Raw genomic sequence first — 20798 nt, forward strand, 5'->3', positions numbered from 1 at the left:
CATCCCTCCCAGGGTCCTCCTCACTCTCGCATCCATGCGATCCCTCCTCGGGCCCCCGGGGTCCCACTCCGAACACCCTTCCGAGCCCTACCCGCACCCCCGCGGGCCCCTGCCTAGCCCCCCACGCCCCTTAGCCCACTCATCTGCCGGACTCCTCCTCACGGCCCTCGCACCCCAGGCCGCTCACCCCACTCATTTTCCCAGAACCCCTGACACCCCCACACACCCCGGCCCTCTTATCTACCGCCAGGATCCCTCTGGAATCCCCTCCACCCCAAGCCCCTCACCCCACTCGTCTGCCCAAGACCCCCGCCCGCCCTCCACTCACCGCCTCGGCCTCACCCCGCAACCCTCTCCCCCCGGGGCCGGCGGGCAGCGGCGGCGGAGGCCGGTCCTCGGGCCGGGACACACCCACCCGCCCGCCCTCCCGCTTTCCCTCGTTCCCTCCCTCGTTCCCTCCCTCTCTCCCGCCCGCCCGCCCTCGCTCCTCGCTCGCTCCTTCCCCCTCGCCCGCTCCCGCTTCCCGCGGCGCCCGGCCTCCCGCTCCGCCTCCCCGTGCGCGGCTCTCCCGGGCGCGGCTCCGGGGTTCATGGTGACGAGGCGGCGGCCGCTCCAGCCCAGCGGCGGCGGCGCCGGCGGCGGGAGCGGGGGCGCGGGCCCGGGCCGCCTCTCCCAGAGAGCGGGGCCGGGCGGCGGGCGCGCCCAGGCGGCGGCGGCGGCGAGCGCCCCCCCGGCCCGCGGCCCCGCGCGCCCCCCGCGCCGCGCGCCCGTGCGCCTGGCTGCCGGGGGGCCGGGCCGGCGGGCTGCCGCCGTGCCGCGCACCCATGGACGGCCCGGCCATCATCACCCAGGTGACCAACCCAAAGGAGGACGAGGGCCGGGCCCCGGGCGCCAGCGAGAAAGGTGAGGAGGGGCGCGGGCGGGGCGGGCCGGGGGCGTGGGCACTCCCCGCGCGGCCGGAGTTGGCTGCCGGGCGCCGGCGCGGGCTGGGGGAGGGGTGCAGGGGTGCGTGGGTGCGGGGTGCGCCGCAGGGAGGCCGGCGTGCGGGTGCCGGCGGGAGGGGGAGTGTGGCCGCGCAACCCGGGGCGCGGGAGGGGGCGTGCGCCTCTCCCGGGGGGTGGGGTGGCAATGTGGGGCCGACCCTGCCGGCCGGGAGTTTGTGTGTGCGCTCACGCCGACGGAGAAGTTGTGAGCGCGCGTGTGTGTTCCTGGCAGGTTGGAAGTGTGTGTGCCCTGTGTGTGCAGGAGACAGACGTTGGAAGGGTGTGTGTGCACTTAAGGGAGAAGTTGTGAGTGTCGTGCACCCGACACGTTGGGAGTGTGTGTATGTGTCTATCGGATTATATGTGTGTGTGTGCACTTGCATGTTGTGGGTGTGCACACACCAACTGAGAGACGGTAAAGGTGTGTGTGTGCACCTAACAGAGGTGGTGCGCTCGGGTTTTCCTGACAGGCTGTGAGTGCGGGTGTGTACCTTATGTAGAGGTTTCTGTGTACCTGACTAGGAGGTTGTGGAATGTATGTGTGTGTGCCCAAAAGAGCCTGAGCCTGAGAGTTCGTATGTGTTCACTCCTGACAGAGTTTGTGTGTGCAGATGATTGTGTGCCTACAGCACCCAACTGGCAGGTTGAATATGTTGTGTCCGTCAACTGGGAGGGTGTATGTGTGTGTGCACTCACACCTAAGAAGGCTGTGTGTGTGCTGTGCCTGACCATGAGCCTGTGTGTGCAGCGTGCACACCCGACAGTGAGGCTGTGTGCCGTGCGTTTAGTTGGTTGCACAAGTAGGGTAGGGGGTCGTGGGGAGCATTGCTGAGCCATCTGCCCTCCTTGACTCTGCTGTCTCAGTGACACCAGCCTGCTGGGTGCATCTGCGAGGCCTGGTCCTCCCTGGGTCCTTTTAGGGCCCAGCTCTAATGGGCACTGGAGGAGCCCTTGGGGGCCAGGTGTATCCCTTCCCAGAGAGTCGGCACTGTGCTGCAGCACCTGGTCTGATTTCAGCACATTTTGGCCCCGTCACCCACTTCTGTTATCTTTTTTGCTCTTTTCCTTTGTGTCCCTGCCCCTCTTGGAGACCTGTTGTCCCCTCTCTCATGTGCCCTGCTTACTGTCCCTTTAGTGAGCTGGCCTGAGGCTTGGACAGTTTTGAAGGGCCAAGGAATCTGGCTTGTTTTGTTCTGGTGACTAAAGCTTCCTGTTATGCGCCTGGCAAATACCTGGACCCAGGTCAGGAGCAGCCCACCAGGACACGCCCCTCCCCTCTCCAGGCCTGGCCTTTGACTTTGACAGAGTCAGATTTCCTTCCATGTGTTATTACTCTTGTGCCAGTCGGGTGAGGTGTGCAGCCCTACAGAGCAGTGGCGGGGGGGTGGGGAGAACACCCCATTGCCTCTCCCCAAGCAGGAACGGCTGAGCAAGCCCACCAGGAAAATGCAAGAAACCACCAGAGGCACCCTGAGATTGGGGATTTGTCAACCCATTTGCACTTTCATAGACCATAAACACTGTAAGTCTGTGGACTTGTTTTCTTTTACGTAAAATTAGAAATGAGACTCCCCCAGGCATTTTTCTGTGCCTTACAAATGGGCTATAAAAAACTCTGCAAAAGGATGCTCCAGATGAATCTTCATGTCTCTCTGGGGCCCAAGTGGGCAGCACCTTGGTTGGTCTGGCCTTCCTGCCGCTGGGGCTGTTAGTTCTTGGGGCCCTGGCCTGCTGGCTCTGGGCTGGGCATGTCCCCTCAGGGACGTTTTGGTTGGAGGCATCAAGGAGATTTGATGCCTCTGCTTCTCTCCTGCTGTGGATTGAGTGCTTTGTGTGATGCTTTGCCAGAGAGAATCCACAGCTCTTGTGAGGAGAGGGGTGGTGGAAAGCAAGGAAATATTTGTCAAGGCTTCAGCCTTCCTGCTGCTCCCCACCTGGTTCCAGGAGCAGGAGCTTCCCCAACTTTCTCTTTTCCTCTAGCTGCTAGGCTTCTAAAGTGGAGTCAGTTATCCAAAATCCAAACCATGTACAAATACTCAAGGATGGTGCTTGTTCTATTCAACTCGTTTACATTGCTCTCCATGACAATCTTTTATTATCTTTAACTGTTTATTTTGTTTGTTTTCTAGTGTCAGATTGGTTGGTTGGTAACTGATTAGAGGAATTCCTCACCTGCCGCTCTGGGATGGGGTGGCTAGCTAGTAGATGCTTCTTGTTGAAGCATTAAAATCCTACTCAATTTAGTTTTTCACTTTAAAAGCTGGAAATAATTTTGGTTAACTATAGTGTGGCAATAAACTTTAGAGCCAAGCTTTGGAATAGCTTCTTCAGATTCATAAACCACTAAACAGGTTTAGCAATGTTTCTTGCTTAAGCATGTTGATGTATTTAGATAGGCACAATGTATTTTATTTTTATTTATTTTTAATTGCCAATTTTAATTTTTAATAAAATATGGTGTTTATAAGGTGCCTTCCATTTGGTATACACGGTAGATGAGATATAGCTTAAGATCTCGGGACTCTAATAAAAAAAAACAATTTATTGGAGACAAAACAGGCACAATGTATTTTATATCATTTGAGTTTTAGGTAAATACTTAATCATTTTGGTTTTTATTATGGGGCCTGGAATGTTGTAAGTTTTTGTGATAGGAAAGAAATGCTTGGTTTTAAAAGTTTACTGTTATCATTTGTTCTTAAAATAGGAATAATAATGACTGCCTTTTGGGTTTGATTTGGGGGTTAAATGAGATGAGGTATGTTAAAGACTCTGCCTGGTTCACCAGTGTGTCACTATCCCGTAAACCTTTCTTTAGGTTTAGGTTTGCAGAGAAAGTAGTAAGCATGGGCTTGGGCGGGGGTGGGGGCAGTTTGCATGAGTTGAATTACTTTTTGACACTTTGCCACGTGGTGGTGCACCACTCAGAGATGACTCTCCCTGTCAGAGGTGTGGCCTGTCACCGAAGATTTTTTTTGTAATCGTGTTTGACTTGACTGATAGTATAAAGATGCAGAGACAGTTTTCCCTGTGAGTTTAGCTCAGCCTGCTTTGCTATCTGGAAATTTATTCTTACAAATCAATATGAAAAAGTCAAACAATACAGTAGAAAAGTGGTCAAGAGATATCAACAAGAAAAATCATAGAAGAGGAAATTTGAATGTCCAGTAAGTGTATGAAATGACACTTTACTTCCTGTGAAATTTTTTCATGCATCAGCTAGGTTAAATATTTAAATGACTGACAACATTCAAAGTAAACAAAAGTTTTGGGAAACGAATACTTTTGTAGTCTTTTGTGAGAGAATAGAGTACAGACTTTTTAGAGAGTAATTTAGTACTGACTCATTTAGGAACACATTTGGCTGCAAGTAACAGAAAACCAGACTTAACCTGATAGGAGTTTATTCTTGTCACATAGCAAGCAGTCTGGAGGTAACTGCCGGCTGGCTTTGGTTCAGCAACTCATTAGTATCAGGGCTGACATTACTGTGATTCCCTTGACTTTCCTACATGTTGTAACATGGCTGCCACCCCTCCAAACACCACAGCCACCTTCAGGGCAGGAAAAAGGGACAGTGCCAGTCATGTTCAGCCCTTTTTACTTGGAAAGCAGAAACACTCCTAGGGACGGCCCAGCAAACTTTTGCTGATGTGTAATTGGCCAGAACTGGTCATGTAGTCAGTCGAGCCTTTGTTTTGGAGGTGGGAGAGGAGAAGATGATTGACAATAGGTGGGAACAGGTGTCGGTTCAGCCAATCAACAATTTTGGCCACACCTGCAAAGCCCCGGTCTACTTCTGGATTTCTCTTCTAGAGAAATATCCTCATATGTGCTCCAAGAAACAGCACAAGGATTTTCACCAATGGCTACATTGCTTGCAATAGCAAAAATTGGAAACATCCTAAGTGTCAAAGGATTAGACTGTGGTACATCAATTCCATAGAATACTGCAAGGTACTTGAAAAGAATGAGTAAACATAGATCTAAACATACTAACGTGCAAATTTCCAGGACATTTTGAAGCAGGGGGAAAAAGGAATTTGAAGAACAGTATAAACATTGTGATCCTGTCTCTATTTAAAAAAAAAAAATCAGACACACACATAAAACTGTACATATGTCTAGAGATGCACAAAAAATAATCTGAAAAAAATCTGAAGGAAATACTTCAAACACAATATTTCCCTGGGGAAAAGACTGGGATGGGAAGCGAGGGAACTTTGCCTTTTTGTTTAAATATTAATGAAAATGTACTTGTGCTTTACAGAAGAATTTTTTTAACTAAAAAAAAGAAACAAATTTTTGTAAGCTAATACATGTCACTTGATGAGATTTCTGCAGGCAAGTTTGTTTTGGCAGAATTTTGGCCTAAAATGCTAGGTATACTTCCCCCAAATGTTTGCAACACTTAAGCTTAACTCAGAAACCTTTAACCTTTGGGCTGCTAACAAAATTATAGCAAGGAGAAGATTCTTGGAAGCAATAGTTATTTCAGATGCCGGAACACATTTGAAGTAGATTCAGTTTGATTAGCTTTTTAATAATAAACTTTTTATTTGGAGATAACTGTGCATTTACATGCAGTTGTAAGAAATCACACAGAGATCTCCTGACCTCCCCCCCGCCCCACCCCGACACCTAGTTCCTGCCCATATTAGCATCTTGCAAACCCTTAGTACAAAATCACTGGTGTAGTCAGGATACAGAAAAATTCCATCACCTGGAAGATCCCTCATGGGTCCATTTTATAACCACACCTACTTCCCTCCCATCCCCACCCCTTCTCAGCCCATTGGCAATCACTAGTCTGTTCTTCATATCTGAAATTTTGTCACTTTATATAAATGTATAGGGGCTTCCCTGGTGGTGCAGTGGTTAAGAATCCGCCTGCCAATGCAGGGGACACAGGTTCGAGCCCTGGTCCGGGAAGATCCCACATGCCGCAGAGCACCTAAGCCCATATGCCACAACTACTGAGCCTGTGCTCTAGAGCCTGCGAGCCACAACTACCGAGCCTGCGGGCCACAACTACTGAAGCCCGCGTGCCTAGAGCCCATGCTCCGCAACAAGAGAAGCCACTGCAATGAGAAGCCCACGCACCTCAAGGAAGAGTAGCCCCCGCTCGACGCAACTAGAGAAAGCCCACGTGCAGCAATGAAAACCCAAGGCAGCCAAAAATAAATTAATTAATTAATTAAAAATAAATAAATAAAGTATATAAATGTATATAAATGGAGTCAAACTATATGTGCTCTTTTGGAATTGACTTTTTTCATTCAGCATAATTCTCTGGATTTTCAGTCAGGTTGTTGCTTGTATCAATATTTTATTCTTCTTTATTGCTGAGTAGTTTTCCATGACATGGATACTACAGTTTGTTTAACCATTTACTCTTTGAAGAACATCTGATCATTTCTGGGTTTGGGCTATTACAAATAAAGCTGCTATAAACATTAGTGGACAGGTTTTTGGGTAGACATAAGTCTTTGTTTCTCCAGGATAAATACCCAGGCACGCAATTGCTGGCTCATATGGTAGTTGCATATTTACTTTTTAAAGAAACTGCCAAACTGTTTTCCAGATTAAATGTACCAGTTTACAGTCTCACCAACAATGTGTGAATGATCCAATGTGGAGAACCACATCCTCACCAGCATTTGATGTCATTTTTTTATATTAGCCATTCTGATAAGCATATAGTGGTATCTCATTGTGGTTTTATTTGCATTTCCCTGATGGCTAATGATGTTGAACTTCTTTTCATGTGCTCTTTTCCTTCTGTATATTTTCTCTGATGGGATGTCCCTTCGTGTCTTTTGTCTGTGTTCTAACTGGATTTTCTTTTACTGTTGAGTTTTGAGAATTCTTTTCATATTCTAGATATTAGTCCTTCATCAGATATGTGGTTTGCAAATATTTTCTCCTTATCTTTAGCTTGTATTTTCATCCTAACACAGACTTTTGCAGAACAAAAGTTTTAAATTTTGATGAGGTACAATATATCAGTTTTTCCTTCTATTGATTGTGCTTTTGAGGTCAACTCTAAGAACTCTATCTAGCACTAGATCCCAAAGATTTTCTCATATGCTTTTCCCAAAAGTTTTGTAGTTTTACATTTTACATTTAATACCATTATCTATTCTGATTTAATTTTTATAAGGTGATTGACTTAGATTCAGTTTTTGTCTCTGGCTGTCGAATTACTTTAGCCACATTTGTTGGAAAGGCTTTCCTTTCGCTTTTGCATTTCTTTTCCATCTCTGTCAAAAATCAGTGCATCATATTTGTGTAGGTCTCTTTCTGAGTTTTTTATTTTGTTCCACTGATTGATGTGTCTATCCCTTTGCCTGTATCACAGTCTTGATTACTGTAGCTATATATTAAGTTTTGAGATAGGGTAGCCTGATTCCTCCAAATTTTGTTCTTTTTCAAAATTGTTTTAGCTGTTATAGTTCCTTTGTCTTTCTATATATATTCTACAATAATCTTGTCTATATCTACTAAAAAAAAACTTGCTGAGATTTGATAGGAATTGAATTAAACCTGTGTGTCAGTTTGGGGAGAATTGACATCTTTACTATGTTGAGTCTTCCAGTTCATGACCATGGTATGTCTTTTCATTTATTTGATATTCTTTGATTCTTTCATCAGGGTTGAATAGTTTTCAGCATACAGGTCCTATTAATGTTTTTGTTAGATATGTATCTCAGTGTTTCTCTTTTTTTAAGTTATTATATTTTTAATTTTGGTGTTCATGTGTTCAGTGCTAGTGTATAGGAATACAATTGATTTTTGTATGTTTTCCTTGTATCCTGTGATTGCTCAGCTCACTTATTAGTTATAAGAGACTTTGTATATTTCTTGAGGCTTTTAACATAGACAAACATGTCCTCACATAAGAATACTTATATTCATTTCTGATTTGTATGCCTTTTATTTATTTTTCTTGCTTTATTGCACTGACGAGAACTTAGAGAAGTATGTTGAGTAAGAGTTGTGAGAAAGGACATCCTTGCCTTGTTCCCCATGGGAAACCATTTCAGTCTTTTACCATTAAGTATATTGTCAGCTGTTGTTTTTTTGTATGTCTTTATCAGGTTGAGGAAGTTCTCCTGTATCCCAGTGTTTCTGGGAGTTTCAGAAATGGATGTTGAATTTTGTCATATGCTTTTTCTGCATCAATTGATATGATCATATGAGTTTTCATTTTTAGTCTGTTAATATGGTAGATTACACTGATGGATTTTGACATATCAAACCAGCTTGCATGCCTAGAATAAACCTCATGGTTGTATATGTTGTTCTTTTTATATATTAGTGAATTCTAATTGCTCATATTGCTAATATTAGCAATATTTTTGTTGCTAATATTTGAGGATTTTTACATCTGTATTCATGAGTGATATTGGTCTATAGTTTTCCTTTTTGGCATGGTCTTTATCTGGTTTGGTATCAGCTTTGTAAAATAAATTGGGAAGTATTCTCTCTTCTCTTTTCTGGAAGAGATTGTGTAGCACTGGTGTTCATTCTTCAGTGAAATCATCTGTGCCTGGAGACTTCCTTTGGGGGGAGTTTTTAAATTACAAGTTCAATTTCTTTAATAGTTACAGAGCTATTCAAATTATCTCTTTCATACTGGGTAAGTTGTGTCATTTTTGTTTTTAGAGATTTGATCCATTTCATCGAAGTTGTCAAATTTGTGTGTAGAGTTGTTCATAGCATTATTCCCTCATTACCTGTTTGATGCTTGCAGGGTCTGAAGTGATAGCCGCTGTTTCTTATATCCCCTGTTCCATTTGTAGTGTTGGTAATTTGTGTCTTCCATGTTATTTTTTGGTCAGGCTTGATAGAGGTTTCTCAATTTTCTTGATCTTTAGAAAGAACCAGCTTTGTGGTTCATTGATTTTTCTCTACTGCTTTATGTTTTCAACTTAACTGATATCTGTTCTTTTCTTTTTTTTAAAAATTTTTAAATTTAATTTTATTTTTTATTTATACAGCAGGTTCTTATTAGTCATCAATTTTATACACATCAGTGCATACATGTCAATCCCAATCTCCCAATTCATCCCACCACCACCCCCCCCACCCCCCCGCCGCTTTCCCAGCTTGGTGTCCATACGTTTGTTCTCTGCATCTGTGTCTCAATTTCTGCCCTGCAAACCGGTTCATCTGTACCATTTTTCTAGGTTCCACATATATGCGTTAATATACGATATTTGTTTTTCTGTTTCTGACTTACTTCACTCTGTATGACAGTCTCTAGATCCATCCAAGTCTCAACAAATGACCCAGTTTCGTTCCTTTTTATGGCTGAGTAATATTCCATTGTATATGTGTACCACATCTTCTTTATCCATTCGTCTGTCGATGGGCATTTAGTTGCTTCCATGTCCTGGCTATTGTAAATAGTGCTGCAGTGAACATTGGGGTGCATGTGTCTTTTTGAATTATGGTTTTCTCTGGGTATATGCCCAGTAGTGGGATTGCTGGGTCATATGGTAATTCTATTTTTAGTTCTTTAAGGAACCTCCATATTATTCTCCATAGTGGTGGTATCAATTTACATTCCCACCAACAGTGCAACAGGGCTCCGTTTTCTCAACACCCTCTCCAGCATTTTGTTGTTTGTAGATTTTCTGATGATGCCCATTCTAACTGGTGTGAGGTGATACCTCATTGTAGTTTTGATTTGCATTTCTCTAATAATTAGTGATGTTGAGCAGCTTTTCATGTGCTTCTTGGCTATCTGTATGTCTTCTTTGGAGAAATGTCTATTTAGGTCTTCTGCCCATTTTTGGATTGGGTTGTTTGTTTTTTTAATATTGAGCTGTATGAGCCGTTTATATATTTTGGAGATTAATCCTTTGTCCGTTGATTCGTTTGCAAATATTTTCTCCCATTCTGAGGGTTGTCTTTTCATCTTGTTTATCGTTTCCTTTGCTGTGCAAAAGCTTTGAAGTTTCATTAGGTCCCATGTGTTTATTTTTGTTTTTATTTCCATTACTCTAGGAGGTGGATCAAAAAAGATCTTGCTGTGATTTATGTCAAAGAGTGTTCTTCCTGTGTTTTCCTCTAAGAGTTTTATAGTGTCCAGTCTTACATTTAGGTCTCTAATCCATTTTGAGTTTATTTTTGTGTATGGTGTTAGGGAGTGTTCTAATTTCATTCTTTTACATGTAGCTGTTTTCCCAGCACCACTTATTGAAGAGACTGTCTTTTCTCCATTGTATATCCTTGCCTCCTTTGTCATAGATTAGTTGACCATAGGTGTGTGGGTTTATCTCTGGGCTTTCTATATTGTTCCATTGATCTATGTTTCTGTTTTTGTGCCAGTACCATATTGTCTGGATTACTGTAGCTTTATAGTATAGTCTGAAGTCAGGGAGTCTGATTCCTCCAGCTCCGTTTTTTTCCCTCAAGACTGCTTTGGCTATTCGGGGTCTTTTGCGTCTCCATACAAATTTTAAGATTTTTTGTTCTAGTTCCGTAAAAAATGCCATTGGTAATTTGATAGGGATTGCATTGAATCTGTAGATTGCTTTGGGTAGTATAGTCATTTTCACAATGTTGATTCTTCCAATCCAAGAACATGGTATATCTCTCCACCTGTTGGTATCATCTTTAATTTCTTTCATCAGTGTCTTACAGTTTTCTGCATACAGGTCTTTTGTCTCCCTAGGTAGGTTTATTCCTAGGTATTTTATTCTTTTTGTTGCAGTGGTAAATGGGAGTGTTTCCTTAATTTCTCTTTCAGAATTTTTATCATTAGTGTATAGGAATGCAAGAGATTTCTGTGCATTAATTTTGTATCCTGCAACTTTACCAAATTCATTGATTAGCTCTAGTAGTTTTCTGGTGGCATCTTTAGGATTCTCTATGTATAGTATCATGTCATCTGCAAACAGTAACAGTTTTACTTCTTCTTTTCCAATTTGTATTCCTTTTATTTCTTTTTCTTCTCTGATTGCCATGGCTAGGACTTCCAAAACTATGTTGAATAATAGTGGTGAGAGTGGACATCCTTGTCTTGTTCCTGATCTTAGAGGAAATGCTTTCAGTTTTTCACCATTGAGAGTGATGTTTGCTGTGGGTTTGTCGTATATGGCCTTTATTATGTTGAGGTAGGTTCCCTCTATGCCCCCTTTCTGGAGAGTTTTTATCATAAATGGGTATTGAATTTTGTCAAAAGCCTTTTCTGCATCTATTGAGATGATCATATGGTTTTTATTCTTCAGTTTGTTAATATGGTGTATCACATTGATTGATTTGCATGTATTGAAGAATCCTTGCCTCCCTGGGATAAATCCCACTTGATCATGGTGTATGATCCTTTTAAAGTGTTGTTGGATTCTGTTTGCTAGTATTTTGTTGAGGATTTTTGCATCTATATTCATCAGTGATATTGGTCTGTAATTTTCTTTTTTTGTAGTATCTTTGTCTGGTTTTGGTATCAGGGTGATGGTGGCCTCATAGAATGAGTTTGGGAGTGTTCCTTCCTCCGCAATTTTTGGGAAGAGTTTGAGAAGGATGGGTGTTAGCTCTTCTCTAAATGTTTGATAGAATTCACCTGTGAAGCCATCTGGTCCTGGACTTTTGTCTGTTGGAAGATTTTTAATCACAGTTTCAATTTCATTACTTGTGATTGGTCTGTTCATATGTTCTATTTCTTCCTGGTTCAGTCTTGGAAGGTTATACCTTTCTAAGAATTTGTCCATTTCTTCCAGGTTGTCCATTTTATCGGCATAGAGTTGCTTGTAGTAGTCTCTTAGGATGCTTTGTATTTCTGCGGTGTCTGTTATAACTTCTCCATTTTCATTTCTAATTTTATTGATTTGAGTCCTCTCCCTCTTTTTCTTGATGAGTCTGGCTAATGGTTTATCAATTTTGTTTATCTTCTCAAAGAACCAGCTTTTACTTTTATTGATTTTTGCTGTTGTCTTCTTTGTTTCTATTTCATTTATTTCTGCTCTGATCTTTATGATTTCTTTTCTTCTGCTAACTTTGGGTTTTGTTTGTTTTTCTTTCTCTAGTTCCTTTAGGTGTAAGGTTAGATTGTTTGAGATTCTTCTTGTTTCTGGAGGTAGGCTTGTGTAGCTATAAACTTCCCTCTTAGAACTGCTTTTGCTGCATCCCATAGGTTTTGGATCGTCGTGTTTTCATTGTCATTTGTCTCTAGGTATTTTTGATTTCCTCTTTGATTTCTTCAGTTATCTCTTGGTTATTTAATAAAGTATTGTTTAGCCTCCATGTGTTTGTGTTTTTTACGTTTTTTTCGCTGTAATTCATTTCTAATCTCATAGCGTTGTGGTCAGAAAAGGTGCTTGATATGATCTCAGTTTTCTTAAATTTACTGAGGCTTGATTTGTGACCCAAGATGTGATCTATCCTGGAGAATGTTCTGTGCATACTTGAGAAGAAAGTGTAATCTGCTGTTTTTGGATGGAATGTCCTATAAATATCAATTAAATCTATCTGCTCTATTGTGCCATTTAAAGCTTCTGTTTCCTTATTAATTTTCTGTTTGGATGATCTGTCCATTGGTGTAAGTGAGGTGTTAAAGTCCCCCACTATTATTGTGTTACTGTCGATTTCCTCTTTTATAGCTGTTAGCAGTCGCCTTATGTATTGAGGTGCTCCTGTGTTGGGTACATATATATTTATAATTGTTATATCTTCTTCTTGGATTGATCCCTTGATCATTACGTAGTGTCCTTCCTTGTCTCTTGTACCATTCTTTATCTTAAAGTCTATTTTATCTGATATGAGTATAGCTACTCCAGCTTTCTTTTGATTTCCATTTGCATGGAATATCTTTTTCCATCCCCTCACTTTCAGTCTGAATGTGTCCCTAGGTCTGAAGTGGGTCTCCTGTAGACAGCATATATACGGGTCTTGTTTTTATATCCACTCAGCAAGCCTGTGTCTTTTGGTTGGAGCATTTAATCCATTCACGTTTAAGGTAATTATCGATATGTATGTCCCTGTGACCATTTTCTTAATTGTTTTGGGTTTGTTTTTGTAGGTCCTTTTCTTCTCTTGTATTTCCCACTTAGAGAAGTTCCTTTAGCATTTGTTGTAGAGCTGGTTTGGTGGTGCTGAATTCTCTTAGCTTTTGCTTGTCTGTAAAGCTTTTGATTTCTCCATCGAATCTGAATGAGATCCTTGCTGGGTAGAGTAATCTTGGTTGTAGGTTCTTCCCTTTCATCACTTTAAGTATATCATGCCACTCCCTTCTGGCTTGTAGAGTTTCTGCTGAGAAATCAGCTGTTAACCTTATGGGAGTTCCCTTGTATGTTATTTTTCATTTTTCCCTTGCTGCTTTCAATAATTTTTCTTTGTCTTTAATTTTTGCCAATTTGATTATTATGTGTCTTGGCGTGTTTCTCCTTGGGTTTATCCTGTATGGGACTCTCTGCGCTTCCTGGACTTGGGTGGCTATTTCCTTTCCCATGTTAGGGAAGTTTTTGACTATAATCTCTTCAAATATTTTCTCCGGTCCTTTCTCTCTCTCTTCTCCTTCTGGGACCCCTATAATGTAAATGTTGTTGCGTTTAATGTTGTCCCAGAGGTCTCTTATCTGTCTTCATTTCTTTTCATTCTTTTTTCTTTATTCTGTTCTGCAGCAGTGAATTCCACCATTCTGTCTTCCAGGTCACTTATCCGTTCTTCTGCCTCAGTTATTCTGCTATTGATTCCTTCTAGTGTAGTTTTCATTTCAGTTATTGTATTGCTCATCTCTGTTTGTTTGTTCTTTAATTTTTCTAGGTCTTTGTTAAACATTTCTTGCATCTTCCCAATCTTTGCCTCTACTCTTTTTCCGAGGTCCTGGATCATCTTCACTATCATTATTCTGAATTCTTTTTCTGGAAGGTTGCCTATCTCCACTTCATTTAGCTGTTTTTCTGAGGTTTTATCTTGTTCCTTCATCTGGTACATAGCCCTCTGCCTTTTCATCTTGTCTATCTTTCTGTGAATGTCTCTGTTCTTTTCTTTATTATTTCCTTCCTTCTGCTTGATTTGGGTTTATTTTGCTCTTTTTCTAGGTTCTTGGAGGGGAACTTAGATTATTGATTTGAGACTTTTCTTTTTTCGTAATGTATGCATTTAGTGCTACACAGTTTTCTCTGAGCACTACTTTTGCAATATCTCACAAATTTTGATGTATTATATTTTCATCTTCATTCAGTTCCATGTATTTTTTAAAAATAGGCTTTATTTTTTAGAACAGTTTTAGGTTCACAGCAAAATTGAGCACAAAGTATAGAGTTCCCACATAATGCTGACCCCACATATTTTCAACTCATTTGGGTAAATACCAAGGAGGACTATTGCTGTACTGTATGGTGAGAATATTTTTTGTTTTGTAAGAAACTGTCAAACTGTCTTCCAAAGTATTTGTACCAACCTTAGTTTTCAGAAGTTTGGTTATGACATGTCTTGGCCTGGATTTCTTCAGGTTTATCCTATTGGGGATTCGGTCAACTTCTTGAATTTGTAAGGTTGTCTCTTACCAAATTTGGGAAGTTTTCAGCCAGTATTTCCTGAAGTGTTTTTTCAGCACTGCCCTTTTCTCCTCTTCTTCTGGGACTCTGATGACACAAATATTAGATCCTTTGTTATAGTCCCACAGGTTTATCAATACTGACTATTCTTTTTTTTTTTTTTTAATCTTTTCTCCCTGTTGATTCAGATTGGGTAATTTCTGTTGGTCTATCTTCAAGTTCATTGATTTGTTCTTAGTCTCCTCCATTCTGCTATTGAGCCCATCCACGAGTTTTTTATTTCAACTTTTGTATTTTTTTGTTCAAAATTTTCCATTCAGTTTTTCTTTATGTCTTGTATTTCTTTACTAAGACCTTCTATTTCTTTGCTGAGGCTTTCTATTTTCATTTATTTTAAGTGTGTTCCTAACTGCTTTTATTGTAGCTGCTTGAAAATCTTTGTCAGGTAAGTGTTACATTTCTGTCTTCTTGGTGTTGGCATTGATTGATTGTCTTTTTTTCATTCAGTTTGAGATCTTCTGGCTCTTGGTATAACAAGTGAATTACAGTTGAAACCTGGACATTTTCATATTGTTATGAGACTCTGGGTCTTAGTTCAGCCTTCTGTTTTAGTTGGTTTTCTCTGACACTGCTCTAGCAGGCAAGGGGGAACACTGCCTCATTATTGCCAGATTGAGGTAGAAGTCCAAGATCTCCACTTGTCCTCTTTTGGCAAACTGCTGGGCAGGGGAGGGAGTTTCGGCTCCCACATGGTCTCTGCTGAACTGCAGTGGGAGTGGTCTCACTACCACTGGGTGATGGTGAAAGCCCTGAATCTTCCTGTCCCTCCTCTGACTCCACCCCAGTAGGTAGGGAAGGAGCATTTCATTACTGCTGGGTAGGGATAGAAGTCCAAGCTGGCCACATGGTCTCCACTGACATCACTGGGAGCGGCAGGGACTCAATACCAGCTGTCAGGGATGAAAGTCTCTTCTGCCTACGTGGTTTTCTCAAACACTACCCCAGCAGGGTGGTGGGGTGCTTCCTTACACCCTGGTGGGGGTGGAATTCTACATACCCATTGGATTTTGCTAATATAGGTGGGGTTGGGGCCACAGTGTGTGTGTGTGTGTGTGTGTGTGTGTGTGTGTTATTTGCTGCAGTAGAGCAGTTATTATCTGAAAGTATTCTGTCTTACTAGACTGTCCCTTTTCTGATCCTTTGGTTACGAAGAATAGGCTTTTGAGAGGACTTTGTCTGCAACTGTTGATGTTTGCCCATATCCAGCTCCTTCATCTCTAAGTCTGGGTTATCTGAGGTAAAAGAAAACCCAGGGATCACCACCGTCGGTTCAGGTCTCAGGTCCCTCGCTGCTCTGCCTTCTCTCCACCTTTCAGTCTTTTTACGTTTGCTATATAAACCAGGTTTTTAGTTGTACTTAGTGGAAAGAATAGGAAGAAGTATGTTTACTTCATCTTCTTGGAAGTAGAAGTCCCCTGATTAATTTTTAGACCTATCCAAATTAAGTGTTTTAAGGAAGACTGGATTTGGAAAGTTGTCACTTTAAAGGTTTATTTCAGCAATGTGCTAATGACCGATGTAAAAGTCAAATTGAGTTAGTGCTTTGAGAATCTTGATTGTCCCTGAAAAAGAGAAATGATAATGAATTCAGTGTGAAATCAGGTCTAGATCAGTGGGGCTTCAGTGACAACTGTTGTTGAGCCAACCTTCAAAGGATGCATTCATAAGCTTACGTCTTAACACCAGAATTTAGATCAGAATTCTCAAGTATCCTGATTTAGATGTATTTTTGATCTAATATTCTGTTTGATTGGCAAGCATGTTTAAACCCATATCTTATCTTTCACTTTGTTTCTCAAATGAGAAAGCATCCATTTAAGTAGATAGAAGTGTCTTCCTGGGGTAAACACAAAGGAGCTTATCTCTGGTTTTAGCGCTTGTGACCACCAGGCAGGGCTCACTGGCCAGTGAGTGGAAAAGCCTGCTTCCAGTCTGTGCTGCCCTGAAAGTGGGTCTGAGGGCTTCAGAAACTTGGCCCAGGCTGCACTTGACCGGAGTGGCCCAGGTCAGAGGGGAACCCCATTTGCAATAGCAGGACTGGGCTTTCAGGGGGGACCACACAGCTTTACGTTTAATTCTGAAGTATTTATTTATTTTCCTTCCATTTTTGTTGACATACGACATTATTTAAGTTTAAGGGATACAGCATAATGACTTGACATACATATATATTGTGAGATGATTACCACAATAAGTATACATCCATTACCTCATATAGTTACCAAAAAAATGTTTTCCCTTATGATGAGAATTTTTAGGATTCACTCCCTTAGCAACTTTCAAATATACCACCCAGCATTGTAAACTACAGTCATCATGTTGCACGTTACATCCTTAGTGCTTGTTATCTTATAAATGGAAGTTTGTACCTTATGACCACCTTCACCCAGTTCCCCCGCCCCTCACCCTCTGCCTCTGGGAACCACAGATCTGATCTCTTTTCCTATGAATTTGGGTTTTTTTTAGAATCCACATATAAGTGAGATCATAAAGTATTTGTCTTTTTCTGACTTATTTCATTTAGCATACTGCCCCCCTAGGTCCATCCATGTTGTTGCAAATGGCAGGATTTCCTTCTTTTTTATGACAATAATATTCCATTATATATTGATAATATATGTGTGAATCTCTATGTATATGAATCTTACATGTACATGAATATATATATAGATATATATGTGTGTGTGTGTGTGTATAGTGATGTTGGGGGTGGGAGAAGGGGGATACGTGACAGGGCCGGTGGGTTCACTGGGTCGTTTCAGCCAGGAATTGGCAGAGGTCAGGAAACACTCTGGCCACAGACGATTCTAGATTTAAATATACAATACATATATAATTTTTTTCACTTGCTTTGGCAATAATGTATGATGCTAAGGTCAGCAGTATATAACTACTAATCAAGGGAATGTAAGGATTCTCTTGGGAAATGTTGAAGTATAATATATACCTTGAAACTTATTTTCCAGATATTAAATCATGATTTATAAGACATTTGAAGTTTAGTATTTTTAATGACCTAGCTTTCTTTTAAAAATCTACTTTCGGGGGCTTCCCTGGTGGCGCAGTGGTTGAGAGTCTGCCTGCCAGTGCAGGGGACACGGGTTCGAGCCCTGGTCTGGGAAGATCCCACATGCCCGGAGCAACTAAGCCCATGCGCCACAACTACTGAGCCTGCGCTCTAGAGCCTGTGCTCCACAACAAGAGAGGCCGCGATAGTGAGAGGTCCGCGCACCGCGATGAAGAGTGGCCCCCGCTCGCCACAACTAGAGAAAGCCCTCACACAGAAACGAAGACCCAACACAGCCAAAACTAAATTAAAAAAAAAAAAAAAAAAAATCTACTTTCGGGACTTCCCCGGTGGGGCAGTGGTTAAGAATCCACCTGCCAATGCAGGGGACACGGGTTCGAGCCGTGGTCTGGGAAGATCCCACATGCCCGGAGCAACTAAGCCCATGCGCCACAACTACTGAGCCTGCGCTCTAGAGCCTGCAAGCCACAACTACTGAGCCCATGTGCCACAACTACTGAAGCCCGCGCGCCTAGAGCCCATGCTTTGCAACAAGAGAAGCCACCGCAATGAGAAGCAACGAAGAGTAGCGCCTGCTCGCCACAACTAGAGAAAGCCCGTGGCAGCAACGAAGACCCAACACAGCCAAAAATTAAATAAGTAAATAAATAAATCTACTTTCATTAAATAGTTTCCTTTTCTTTAATCTTTTTTTAAAAAATATTTATTTATTTGGTTGTACCAGGCGGGCTCCTTAGTGGCATGCGAACTCGTAGTTGCGGAATGCATATGGGATCTAGTTCCCTGACCAGGGATAGAACCCGGGCCCCCTGCATTGGGAGCGCAGAGTCTTAGCCACTGCACCACCAGGGAAGTCCCTCCTTTCCTTTAATCTTTTAACATATATTTTACTATTTTTTTTTAATGAGGAGGCATGGTCAGTGCTTTATTTAAAATAAAATTGAGCAAATATTTGCCTTTATGGCTTTGAAATAACACACAATGGAGCAAAGGCTTAGGAACTGCTTGTAGCCCTGGGTTGGGATGTGGACATTTTTATATTTGGGAGCAGGACAGAAAACACTGTAAACACATAGTTCTCTGAAACTAGGGCCTAATAAACAGTGGTCTTCATGGATACTAAGGATTATGTAACCACCTAAGTAATCGCTCATTTTGATTCTGAGTAGCTGCTTCAAGTTAAAAACTGAAAGGTTTCTTTGTAATTATAACTCGTACTAAGGCTACTTGCCAAAGTGTTTTAAAATCCTGGTACTCAAAGCACTTTAAAAACTGAAGAGAAGTGGCTTAATATGTGATGGCTGATACTATTCTTACCTTTCATAGTTAGCGTTTAACCTAAGCTTTCAGTGTTTCAGGGTATCATGAAGAACAAACCGCACTATGTTGTCAACACGCACTACCTTGTCAACACGGCTTGAATAAATGTAGCCTTTTAGTATCAGAGAGAAGTCAGTATTCCAGTAAACATTCATCCTGTACTTGGCATTGTGTATAATGTGTCCCTCTGCATTCTGATCAAGCTCCAGCTTCCGTGCTTAACGTATCATAAATTTGTTCTAAGTATTTGACTCACTTATGTCCAGGTCAGAAACCACTGACTTTAATTCCAGAACCTTCTGTCAGAGCCGTATTTTCTTTCCCGTTTTTGAGGAAACAGTTCAACATATTCATTTTTGTTTGGGTTAGAACAAAAACATTTCAAGGCAGTCATCAAACAAGCATGCAGTTGGAGGAGTTGTTAACTCTGTCAAGTGTATGAGCACTTATTGGTGAGCATGAATTTTTCTGTCCCACGGGATATTCTGTTTTACTACATAGGCTTGACTGATTTTTTTTAAGTTTAAGATTTTAATGAGGTAAGTTTGCATACAATAAAAATCATTCTTTTTGGTGTAACCCAAGGTTACGAAGTTCCGTGAGCTTTGACAAACTCATACAGCTGTGTAACCACCTCCATAATCAAGATAGAGAATATTTCCATGACTCTCAAAATAATCCCTGTGCTCCTTAGCCGCTACCCACCCTCCACACTCAGCCCAGAACAACTGATCTGTTCTCTCCCCTGTCCTTCCCTTTTCTGAAATGTCATCTAAACAGAATCATGCAATATGGAGCCTTTTGAGTTTGGCTTCTTTCACTTAGTATAATGCTTTTGAAATTTCTCCAGATGGTTGCCTGTATCAGTAGTTTGTTGCTATTTATTGCTGAGTAGTATTCGATTGTATGCATGTACCACAATCTGAAAGTATATGTTTAACTTTATTTTAAAAAAAACTGCCAAACAGTTTTCCAAAGAAGCAGTACTATTTTGCATTTCCACCAGCAATGTTTGACTATTCCAGTTACTCTGTATCTTTGTCAGTACTTAGAATTGTCAATTTTTAAATTTTAGCCATTCTGGTGGGCATCTAGTGGTATCTTGTTGTGGTTTTAATTTCTATTTCACTAACAACTGATAGTGCTGAGATTCTTTTTATGTGCTTATGTGCCGTTCACCTTTTGGCAAGGTGTCTGTTCAAATTGTTGCCAATTTAAAAAATATTAGATTATTTGATTTCTCATTATTGAGTTTGAAAGTTTTTTGTGTATTCTGGATACAAGTACTTTGTTGAATATGTGTTTTGCAAATACTTTATCCCAGTCTTTGATGTGTCTTTTCATTTTCTAAGCAATGTCTCTGATTTTCCAATTTTTTTGTGGTTAAACACACTTTACATAAAATTTACCATCTTAACCATTTTATATTTTATTTATTTGTTTATTTATTTGGCTGCATCGGGTCTTCATTGCAGCACGGGCTTCTCTCTAGTTGTGGTGCGTGGGCTAATCTCTAGTTGTGGTGTGTGGGTTTTCTCTCTCTAGTTGTGGCGCGCGGAGTCCAGGGCGCGTGGGCTCTGTGGTTGGCAGCAGGCGCGCTCCCTCGTTGAGGCGCACAAGCTCAGTAGTTGTGGCTCGCGGGCTTACTTGCCCCGCGGCATGTGGGATCTTAGTTCCCCGACCAGGGATCGAACCTGGTCCCCTGCATTGAGAGGCGGATTCTTTACCACTGGACCACCAGGGAAGTCCCATTAACCATTTTAAAGTGTACAATTCAGTGATATTAAGTATATTCATGTTGTTGTACAAATATCACCACCATCCATCTCCAGAACTCTTTTCATCTTACAAAACTGAAACTCTGTACCCATTAAACAATAACTCCCCATTCCCCCTCTC

At 41.6% G+C, this 20798-nt stretch overlaps 1 protein-coding gene across 1 annotated transcript in view; it reads left to right on the forward strand.

Moving 5' to 3' along the window:
- The first annotated feature begins 329 nt into the window (after nucleotides 1–329).
- CTDSPL (CTD small phosphatase like) overlaps nucleotides 330–20798 on the forward strand; it is a 123621-nt gene continuing 103152 nt past the window's right edge. Inside the window, 3 exon segments of the mRNA XM_061196494.1 lie at nucleotides 330–631; nucleotides 634–741; nucleotides 744–903. Coding sequence (XP_061052477.1) covers nucleotides 590–631; nucleotides 634–741; nucleotides 744–903 — 310 coding nt within the window. The 5' untranslated portion in view covers nucleotides 330–589.

This window comes from Eubalaena glacialis, chromosome 7 (genome assembly GCF_028564815.1).
Source record: "Eubalaena glacialis isolate mEubGla1 chromosome 7, mEubGla1.1.hap2.+ XY, whole genome shotgun sequence".
Taxonomy (NCBI): Eukaryota; Metazoa; Chordata; class Mammalia; order Artiodactyla; family Balaenidae; genus Eubalaena; species Eubalaena glacialis.